The sequence below is a fragment of the Athene cunicularia genome (genome assembly GCF_003259725.1).
Source record: "Athene cunicularia isolate RWA chromosome 24 unlocalized genomic scaffold, athCun1 chr24_part2, whole genome shotgun sequence".
NCBI lineage: Eukaryota > Metazoa > Chordata > Aves > Strigiformes > Strigidae > Athene > Athene cunicularia.
This window is the reverse complement of record NW_020799133.1, coordinates 86821-97378: the sequence shown is the minus strand read 5'-3', so window position 1 is coordinate 97378 and position 10558 is coordinate 86821. Positions and strand designations below refer to the sequence as shown.

At 58.6% G+C, this 10558-nt stretch overlaps 1 protein-coding gene across 2 annotated transcripts; it reads left to right on the top strand.

Moving 5' to 3' along the window:
- The first annotated feature begins 294 nt into the window (after positions 1 to 294).
- BCL9L (B cell CLL/lymphoma 9 like) lies at positions 295 to 10339 on the top strand. 2 transcript variants are annotated; one of them, XM_026863869.1, is made up of 7 exons: positions 295 to 654; positions 2350 to 2472; positions 3251 to 3461; positions 4199 to 4283; positions 4668 to 7053; positions 7624 to 7788; positions 9009 to 10339. In XM_026863869.1, the coding sequence occupies exons 1-7, from the start codon at positions 354 to 356 to the stop codon at positions 10160 to 10162; spliced, it is 4425 nt and encodes a 1474-aa protein (XP_026719670.1). In that variant the 5' UTR covers positions 295 to 353; the 3' UTR covers positions 10163 to 10339. The 2 variants fall into 2 exon arrangements, with proteins under 2 accessions (XP_026719670.1, XP_026719669.1); XM_026863868.1 differs by having other exon boundaries at positions 354 to 654; positions 7528 to 7788.
- Positions 10340 to 10558: the final 219 nt, after the last annotated feature.

Sequence of the window (10558 nt, the reverse complement as noted above, 5' to 3'; positions counted from 1 at the left end):
GAAATGAGAGCTCTCATGTCCGTGCCTGCGCCTTGTAGTGCTGGCAAGCCTGCTGTGCCTGAGCGGGAGCTTGCTGCTTGTCTGCACGCAGCTAACTGCGGAGCAGGATCCTTCGCGCGGAGGGACCAGGGCTAATTTCCAGCAGGAGCTGCTGGGGCTGTGCCTGCCACAGGCTCTCTCTGCCCCTGTGACCGTGCGGCAGCCCCCGCACCCTGGCCCTGGGCAGTGCCCCTGGCAGCTGCGCCCATGCCGGGGGCACCATGCCCACTCGCTGCCCTCTTCTCTTGCAGGTTTCTGACCAAAGGGCCTGGGAGCACCCTCCACTGGCGCTGTGGGAAGCTTTAGCCAATCCAATGCACCCTGACAACAAACTGCCCAGCCATGGCAAGGCAGGCAGCAGCGGTGCCCCAGCCCAGCACCACAACGTGAGCCAAGCACCCACCTGCAACCTGGGCTCTAAGGGTGTGGGGGCAGGCAGCCATGGCGGCAAGGCCACTCAGATCTCCCCTGGCAACTCTGGACTGAAAAACAGCCAGACCACTGTCCCAAACTTCAGCTCCTTGAAGGGCAAGGTGAAACGGGAACGAAGCATCTCTGTGGACTCTGGAGAACAGCGAGAAGCCAGCACCCCTTCGCAGGACACAGATTCAAAAGGTAACACTCTCCTAAACCTTGCTTCAGCACGTCCTCCTTGCAGTTGCTCCAAGCGTCCTGGCAGGACCTGGGATGGGAGCAGCTGTGAGCATCTTGGGTTTCTGTGCTGCGGCTTCTGTCCGGGCTTGTCCTGGCTGCCTGTGCATCTTTGCATTGCTGCTTGTCGCATCCACGGTTTTGGGAACAGAGTGGCTGAGCACTGTCTTTACGTTTTGTTCCCTAAACTGTTTGTTACACTGAGGATCTGGGACTCCGGTGTTCCTGGGCTGCCAAGGCCAGCTAAGCAAGAGCGTGGTTCACTGAAACTGCACCGAACGCCCCTGCTTTGCAGTGTCCAGGCTTTCAGCTCGGGACTGAGTTGAGTTGTTTTCTGTCTCCTTGCTGTTGGCAAAGAGCTGCCTTTGTGGTGTTCTTGCAGCTGCCCAACGACTTGGTCGTGGTTAGCAAGGAGGTGCTGCGAGGGTCGCTGTCTGAACAGTTCTGCGGTTTCGTCAGCGATGGATGACTCTTGTGTTACAGCACGTGGCTTCTGGAAAAGGGCTGAGTCAGTGCTTCCAAACCCCCTGGCTCTGCTGTCCTTACCAGCCTGCCCTGTAGCCTCTTGTGTTCCACCCAGCTCTGCGCTCAACGGCTGCACAGGACTCTGGGGCATCTTGCAGGGGGTTGTCCGAGGAGAAGTCCCAGTGGCATCCTTGGTTCCAAGCTTCATGCCAAAAGCAGAGTTGCTGTTCTGGCTCGTGCCCCCAAGCATTTGCCTTCACAGCCAGAGCTGTGTTGCCTGATGGGCTTAGGCCAGAGCCGTGCCTTGGAAGAAGGGGTAGAACTTATCTGAGCAGACCTCCTTCCCCAGGAAAGCTTTCTCCGCATGGTGTTGGGGGGGTTACTCTATGCCACAAATCACAAGTATTTGTAGCTTTATCCCAGTACTGTCTCGAAGCACAGACTTCCACAGGTAAAGTGTTAAAATGGCTTGATCAGGAATGCCCGAATCTCTGATGTTGCTGCTGCAGTACACTGTTAGATCATGTGAATATGGCCTGGAAACCCCTAGATGATATAAAAAAAGGGAGGCTGGATGCTGTCAGATTCAAATTAAAGCACAGGACTGGAAGTTTACCCATCCTGTGTCTGATTCCTTTCCCTGAGTCCCTGAGTCCCTTTAGGCAAGCAACCTCCTTTCTGAGCTACATCAGCCCCATCTGAGAAAGGGAGGGATTGTCTGAGTTTACAGAGGGCGTAGACCCCTGTCCAATTGATGTCTGTGACGGGACAGTCTGTCTCTTGTTCCTGCAAAGGATGTGAACGTGCCCTCCCATTCCATTTTCAGGTTTTAGTTGCTAAATCACAGATCCCTTAAATTCAGGGTTAATGCCTAAAGCTCTCTGGCTTGGAACAGCAGTTGGACATGTCCTCTGTTTGCAGACTCCTTTTGGACAGTAAGAACTACCTCTCGTTCTGAAGTGCTAGCTCTCTCTTGCAGGGGAGTCTCTCTGGGTCTGTCTGCAAAGACAAGGAGCCCAGACTGAGAAGGTGCCTTGCGATCTTTACCCAGGCTGGGCAGATGTCAGTGTAAGGCTTCTTGCCCAGCGTGTCCCAGCTGGGTTGGCAGCGCCAGCATGCAGCTGGGCAGGGCCTTGGCCTTGCCAGCCTCTGCCAGGTCTCCTCAGCTCTTCTGAGGGCTCTGTCTCTTCGCAGGTGAGGTGGCTCCCCGCAGCAAGCGACGGTGCGTGCTGGAAAGGAAGCAGCCCTACAGCGGGGACGAATGGTGCTCTGGGCCAGACAGCGAGGAGGACGACAAGCCCATCAGCAGTGCACACAGTGAGTGTCTACCTCCTTAGCAGCTCAGAAGCTCCAGTAGAGCCAGGTCCTTCCCACAGCTCAGCAGGGCAGACGGCACTGGCAGCTCTAGCTTTGCCTGCCTGCACTGCCTCAGCTGGCCCTGGGGACGGGTGGCCCATTGCAGTGAGTGGTTGTTGTGCTGGGACAACTCTTGCAGCCACGCAGCAAGGTGTGAGACCTATTTTGTGGCAATGCTGCCAAGATACTGGAGAAGAAGGTGTTGAGGTGGAACATCCCTGCTCTATGTTGCTCTGGCCAGACTAGCAGCTGAGTTGACACCTTGTGAGCGTGCCTGGCTTAACTCTGGTTAAGCATCCCTGCCCTGGTGATAGTGGCAGCAATGTACCATGCAACATGTATTGCCCTTGTTGCAGCACTAAGTCTGTGCCAGGCCATCCACCCAGGTCTGCAGCTGTGCTTTAAAAGCAGACAAGTCTGAAGAGGCTTTCAGGGTCCTGATGGTGGTTCAGGCAGGGCTGAGCTTGCCAGAGTGTGCACCTTTTGGGACAAGAAATGGTAGGTCTCTCCTGTTTTCCAGAAGCATCAAATCTCTTTGATTTGTTGTATTTAGAATTCAGTTTACATTCAAATTGCAACAGGGAGACTATCTGAGAGAACCAGGCAAGGTCCTGTGGGACCCAAGGGTCGCATCTGATGGAAAACATGGGAGTGGATAAAACCAAGTGAGGGTGGCCTTTGTGCCGGCCTGCGCGCTGCACCTGCCGCCATCAGTAGCTTGTTCCCTGTGCTCCCGCAGATTGTAATGTAGCAGATCCTGCAATGTCCACGGCCTCACAGCTTGGCCCAGGGTCCAACCCGCTGCCGAACCTCAACGAGACCAGTTCTGCCAGCGTGCCTCATGGTGCTGCCCCCGGCTTGCGGTCAGATGCTGCAGGAGGTGGAAGCGGTGGAACAGGGAAGCCGCCGTCGCAGTTTGTTTACGTCTTTACAACGCACCTTGCCAACACGTAAGCAGCAAACCCATCCATTCCTCTGGTACAGAGCCAGCCTGTCCCTCCTGCCTTTCAGCACAAGAGTGCCAGGCACACCTGTGTCTCTTCACTTGCACAGAGCAGGTTCCCTCCGAGGGTCAGGAATTTTCTGGCAGCTGCTGCTGGTGGGCAAACTTTGTCTTAAACACACGCTTCCCCCCAGCACTGTCCAGCGCTGCCTTCTGCAACATGTGCCGCAGAGCGTGTCTGGTCAGCATCCAGGGAGGAGTCACCCAAAGCAGCGTGGACTGCAGGCTGACGTGGAAATGCTGAAGGGGCTGGGTGTCACGGGGAGTGCCGTGCAGCACTTGGTCCTCTCCACTCCATCCCTCCATTCGTCCTGCATGGTCTCAGCCACGCAGCCATAGCAGCTCTTTAGTTTTGAAGTGCTGCTCTACCCCAAGTTCAGGGCGGTAGCTCCAAGAGCATCTCGGTGCCAGCCACCTCAGGGCAGAAGCACAAGGCAGAGCCGAGCGCCCAGCATGGGACGTGGGAAGAGGGAAATCCCAGGGCAAGTGATCGTCGGTTGGTGAACCTCGCTGGGGCCTGTGCACAACCCGGGGGAGGACTCTGAGAATATCCCCCCCTTCTTGGTGACCTCCAGAGATTTCCCTCTTCCTGCAGGAATGAGGAATGGCAGTGGCACCTGGGGCCTACTGTGGGTGGGATGGGGCACGGTGCCTGTTCTCGAGCAGTTTGTGCTCTCTCCCCAGAGCTGCAGAAGCTGTCCTGCAGGGCCGAGCTGACTCCATTTTGGCCTACCATCAGCAGAACGTCCCACGGGCAAAACTAGACCAGGTAGACCGGGCTGTGAACCAAACGCTCCTGTTGGCACACACTGCCGACTGCTGACCCTTCCCCGGTGGGCTCCTGGCTCAGCTGTGGAGGAGGGTTTGTCTGAAGGCCCTTCCGGCGGGGTGGGAAGCTGCTCTGCTCTGGAACCTCTTCAGAGCGTGTCCCGGCTGCTGTCTGCTGTTAAACGTTTGGGATGGGGCAGGGCATGCGGCCCTGCAGCCGTGTGGTCAGAGAACCTGACCGTGGGTTTCCAGAGCATGCCGGCGTCTTCCCCATGAGGAGCAAAGGCAAAGTGCCGCGGGGTGTGTTTCTGGGACAGAGGGGTGCGGGGAGGGAGGCCTACCTAGGGTTTCTCTTGCTCAGGTTTATTTCCCTTTTCTCTGCCAGGCACCAGCTCCTAAAGTACTGGGGGTTGCTGAGCCGCTTCCAATTAACCCTCCTGCTGCCAACACTCCGCAGTCCCAGCCACCGGCACCTCAAGCAAGTCAGCCGCAGCCTCCCCCGCCGCAGCCTCCACCCCCGCCTCAGACCATCAGCCAAGCGCCTTTGCCTGCCCCCAGCAGCCTGCCCCAGGAAGGGACAAGCGAAGATGTCCGTAGAGATCTGACTCCCAACTCTTTGGGGAACAACAGCAGCAGCAACCAGCCTGGAAGTAACCACCCAAATACGCCCACTGCCTCTGCCAACACCATGCAGCCCGGGCAAGTGGACTCCTCCGCCGTGTCCAGCTCCAGCCTGCTCGGGGAGGGCCCGGGCCCGGCAATGCCAGGGAACAGCCAGGCAGGCCTGGGCCCCAGGAACCCCCTGAACTCGGAAGGGCTCTCAAAGGAGCAGCTGGAGCACCGCGAGCGCTCTCTGCAGACCCTGCGGGACATTGAGCGCCTGCTGCTGCGCGGCGGGGAGGCCGAGCCCTTCATGAAGTCTGGCCAAAACGTGGGCGAGGGCGGGACTGCCCCTCAGCCACAGGCTGCCCCTGCTCAGCCCCCCGCACCCCCCGCCAGCATGAAGAAGTATGAAGAGCCTCTGCAGTCCATGATCTCCCAGACCCAGAGCCTTGGTGGGCCCAGCCTGGAGCACGAGGTGCCCCACCACCCCAGTGCTGACATGGGGCAGCAGATGAACATGATGATGCAGCGGCTGAACCAGGACAGCCTGACACCGGAGCAAGTGGCCTGGAGGAAGCTGCAGGAAGAGTACTATGAGGAGAAGCGGCGTAAAGAGGAGCAGATCAGCATCCATGGCCGGCCCATGCAGGAGATCATGATCCCACAATCAATGGGGAGCATGATGATGCGTGGGCCCCCGCCGCCATACCACAGCAAGCCTGGCGAGCAGTGGCCACCAGGGATGGGCAGCCAGCTGCGGGGACCCATTGACGTGCAGGACCCAATGCAGCTGCGGGGGGGGCCACCCTTCCCGGGGCCACGGTTCCCTGGGAATCAAATGCAGAGAGTTTCCGGCTTTGGAGGGATGCAGAACATGCCCCTGGATGCTCTTGGGCCGATGAACGCCATGCAGAGGCCGGTCAGGCCCAGCATGGGATGGAGCGATGATATGCCTCCTATGGGAGGCCCTGGTAACTTTCCACAAGGCACCCTGCCCTACCCGTCAGGGCAAGGGGACCCTGAAAGGTTCATGAATCCTCGTGCCAGGGAGGAGATCCTGCGGCATCAGCTGATGGAGAAACGCCCTGTGGCAATGCAGAGGCCCATGGGGATATCTGGCAACTCCATGAGCCAGGGCATGGAAATGGATAGGATGATACAGGCTCACAGGCAGATGGATCCATCCATGTTCACTGGGCAGATCACGGGGGACAGCCTGAGCAGTGCACCCATGGGAATGGATTTTGCAGGCACTCGGGGGATGCTGAGCCCCCCCATGAGTCAGTCGGGCCTTCGGGACATGGACGCACCCATGGGCCCTGGCAACCTCAACATGAACATGAATGTCAACATGAACATGAACATGAACCTCAATGTCCAGATGACCCCGCAGCAGCAGATGATGATGTCACAGAAGATGAGGGGCCCCGAGATGATGGCTCATCAGGGCATGAGCCCTGAGGAGCTGGCCAGGGCGAGGGCTCAGAATGGCAATGGCAGTGCAATGCTGGGGGGACCCCAGAAGATGATGATCCCCTCCCAGTTCCCCAGCCAAGGACAGCAAGGCTTCTCAAGCGGGCAAGGGCCTTATCCCAACATGCCCCAGGAGATAGGCAGTGGCTCGGACATGTTCAGCCCCGAGCAGGGCACCATGCCCGTTGGCAGCATCAGTGGCACCACCAGGCTCAGCCACATCCCACTGCCTCCAGCCTCCAACCCCGCTACCGCGCAGGGGGGAAACCTGGCCAACATGCACCCGGCTCCTTCCCGGGGTCTGGGCCGCAGGCCCTCTGACCTCACCATCAACATCAGCCAGATGAACTCCCCCAGCATGGGCCACCTCAAGTCTCCCACCCTCAGCCAGGTGCACTCGCCGCTGGTCACCTCCCCCTCTGCCAACCTCAAGTCCCCGCAGACGCCCTCACAGATGGTCAGCATGCCGCCTACTAACCAGTCCGGACCCCTCAAGTCCCCACAGGTGATGAGCTCCTCGCTGAATGTCCGGTCTCCGACCGGCTCACCGAGCCGCCTGAAGTCCCCTTCTATGGCTGTTCCTTCCCCTGGTTGGGTGCCATCTCCCAAAGCTACCCTGCCCAGCCCAGGAGTCAACCAGAGCAAGCAGACTCTCAGCATGAACTCGTCTACTTCCATGGCAGGACTGGATCAGGGTATGCCAGCTATCTCCCGTGTGAGCAGTCCCTTTTCGTGAGCGTGTGGACGGTGTTTCTCTTGGGCCCGCGTGCTCCTGCAGGAGCAGGGAGACGCTCGTGCCTGTGTGTGCCCTTATGCGTCACGGAGCCAGTCTTCTTTCCCAGGTGTCCAAATAGGGCTTTTTTGGGTAGACGGGAGGGCAAACAGAGCAGCCTTTACTTCAGCCCCAGCTCACGCGCTGGGATACAGGTGGCAAAAGATGTGTCTGTGCTGGGTGGTCACAGCCAGTTTGAAGGGGAAGTCCATCACCGTTCTGGGGCAGGGTCTCTGCGTGAGCCCCCTCAGAGTCCGGAGGACGCTGGGCTGCGCCAACCCCATGTTTCGCAGCCTCCTCTGGTCACTGTGTTGGAAGGAGGGGATGGGGTTACTGTCTGGTGGGAGCAAGCCTTGGTGTGCGGGCACTACTAAGCTGGTGTCTCTCTTGCTTGCAGGTTCTCTCCCTTCCGGGCCTCGGAGCAGCTCCTCCGCACCAGCCAGTAACACCTCTAGCACCATGAATCCCAACATGCCTTTTACTTCCTCTCCAGATCCATCCCCCTCCCAGAACCCCCTCTCGCTGATGATGTCTCAGATGTCCAAGTATGCCATGCCCAGCTCCACACCACTTTATCACAACGCCATCAAAACCATCGCCACCTCTGATGACGAGCTGCTGCCGGACAGGCCAATGCTCCCACCTGGAGGCATGTCAGGTCCGTGCTTCTCGGGCTGGGCTCGCCAGGGCGCAGACTGTCTCAGGGTGCCGGCAGACCTGGGTCACCAGGTGGAGGCTGCCTTAGAAATTGTCTTCTCCCACAACTGCCACATCAAACAGCTTAAATTTGCCCTCATTTGTAATAGTCTGGTCACTTCTGTGCTCTGTGCCTAGGCTGTCCATCAGCTCTTGGCTTGGGGGTGCTGTCTGGAAGGACATGAGCCATCTGGCACTTGAGGCACCCCTTGGCCACAAGCTTTGGAAGTTTTCAGAACTACTCTTACCCTGCACGGATGCGCGGGCCCTGGATTGTCACAGCTCCTGGAGATGTCTCGGGCCTGGGAGCTGCAGGCAGAGGTCTGCTGCTTGGAGCAGACCTGTCATGCTGCAGGCCAGGGACACTGCAGGGTTTGGGCATCTGGTGTTTGGAGTGGAGGGCAGGTGCCTGCATGGGCAAGGCTGTGTCGTGGCATGGTTCCAGTTTCAGTGGGTGACAGCCCGATGTGCTCCACTAGCTGCTGGCGTGGGTGAAGGCAGCCAGGCAAACGAGTGTTTGTCATCACTTGGTGACCAGCCCGGAGGGGAATTCCAGCATGCTGTGCCACTTGATTTAGTGGTTTAAAGCTGTCTGATAAATATTTTTGGCAGTTTTGAAAATGAACAATTAACTTTTTGACTCTTTCACTGCTGAGTAGTCACTTAGGTTGCCCACAGGCGTGCAAATGCATTGGCTCCCTCCTCACACAAACCCCTCTGCAGGCATAGATCGCTCTGCTGTACCAGTGAGCATAGTCCTCCCTCTCAGACAGCATGGGTGTGTGGTGCCACCTCTGTCTTTTTCACTCCTCGCCGCCCATGGAGTTTGGGTGGCTGTCCCTGTGGGCAAGCAGTGCTGAAGGTCATGACATAGGGCTGTGCCCAGGTGCTGAGCCCACCGGGACTCTCAGATAGGTGAGCTGTAAGGAACTGCACATCCAGCGCCAGGCTGGAGGAAGCTGGAGTAGCTCTCTGCTGCTCACCGGCTCGGGGAGCTGGAGTCCGGGGCACTTTCTCCTGAGGTTGGTGCTTTGCCAGCCCATCTTGTGGTGGCGCGCTGAGCATCGCACTCCGGGCCTGGGGCTTTCTGAGCAGGAGCGTGTGCAGTTCCAGGGTGTGGATTTTGCAGCCCCGAGAGATCTGTGGGCAGAGCAAACTCTTCTCTCTTCTTCCTCTCCTCAGGCGTGACGGGGAATCAGCCGAATCAACTGCACTTGAATTCCGTGGGGCCCGGATCCTCTCAGAGCCCCATGGGAATGAACCTGCCTGGTCAGCAACCCCTCTCCCATGAACCACCCCCCACCTCCATGATGTCCTCCCCTAACCCTCTGGGCTCCAACATTCCTATGCACCCCAGTGCGCCAGGGGCAGGTGTGCCCCCCCAGAACCCCATGATGCTGCCCCCGGGGCCCCAGGATTCGTTGAACCAGCAGTGCGGCCCTGTGCCCAACAGCTCACAGATGATTCCTTCCAACCAGCTCGTGTTCCCCCGCATGCAGCAGCCGCATGGCGCCATGCCATCCCCCGCTGGAGGCATGCCCCTGGCGCCCAGCGGCGGCCCGGCCATGCAGCAGCATTACCCACCGGGGATGCCCTTGCCACCCGAGGACCTTCCCTCCCAGCAGCCCAGCCAGATGCCCCCTCAGCAGCACATGATGGGCAAGAACATCCCTCCTCGGATCGGCGACCCCTACCCACCTGTGCTCCCTGGTGTGGCTTCGGTGCTGAACGACCCTGAGCTCAGCGAGGTCATCCGCCCCACACCCACCGGCATCCCCGAGTTTGACCTGTCCAGGATCATCCCGTCGGAGAAGCCGAGCAGCACCTTGCAGTATTTCCCCAAGAGCGACAGCCAGGCCCCCAAATCGCAGCCTTCCAACCTCCACCTCATGAACCTGCAGAACATGATGGCTGAGCAGGCGCCGGTGCGGGCAGGTATGAACGCCCCCAGCCTCCCCGGGCAGCAGGGCGTGCAGAGGGGCCTCGGTGTGCCCATGTGCCACCCCGGACAGATGCCCATGCTGGGCAGGACAGGCCTTCCGCCCCAGCAGGGCATGATGGGCAACAGCATGCACCAGGGCATGATGTCTCCGCAGCAGAGCCTGATGGCCCAGCAGAATTTCATGCTGATGCAGGCCAAGCAGAGGAGCATGTCAGTGTCAGGGGAGATGTATGCCCAGACCGGACACGTGATGTCACCTCAGGGCTCTCTCATGGGGCCCCCACCTCAGCAGAACCTCATGGTCACGCACCAGATGAGGCAGAGGAGTGTCTCCCTAGACAGCCAGATGAGTTACATCCCCGGGCCGGGGAACATGGCGAACCTGCCTTTCTAACCCCGGCTGGTGCTCGGGGGCGGGGGGACAGGGCTGCCTGTACAAACGTTTTTAAACCTTTCTTCGGGGGAGGGTTGGGGGCCAACACCAGTGGAGGACACCACGTGGGATGATTTTCATATCGGATTCACCTCTACACAGAAAACCAGATGTGCAGTAAACTTGATGTGAATTGGGTTTGTTTTTCCTTTCTTTTTTGGGGAAGGGGAGGGTGGAGGGGCTGGGAGTGGGGCTGGTACTTTGAACCCTGAGTGGTGACCAGGAATGTCCAGACCCTGGGGCTGTTTGTAAAGGTTTCGTTTATGGTTTTCCTCTGTCAAGTGTTTTTCTTGCCCTTTTTTTTTTCTCCCCCCTCTCTCTTTTTTCCTTTTCCTTTTTTTTTTTTTTTTTTTTTTC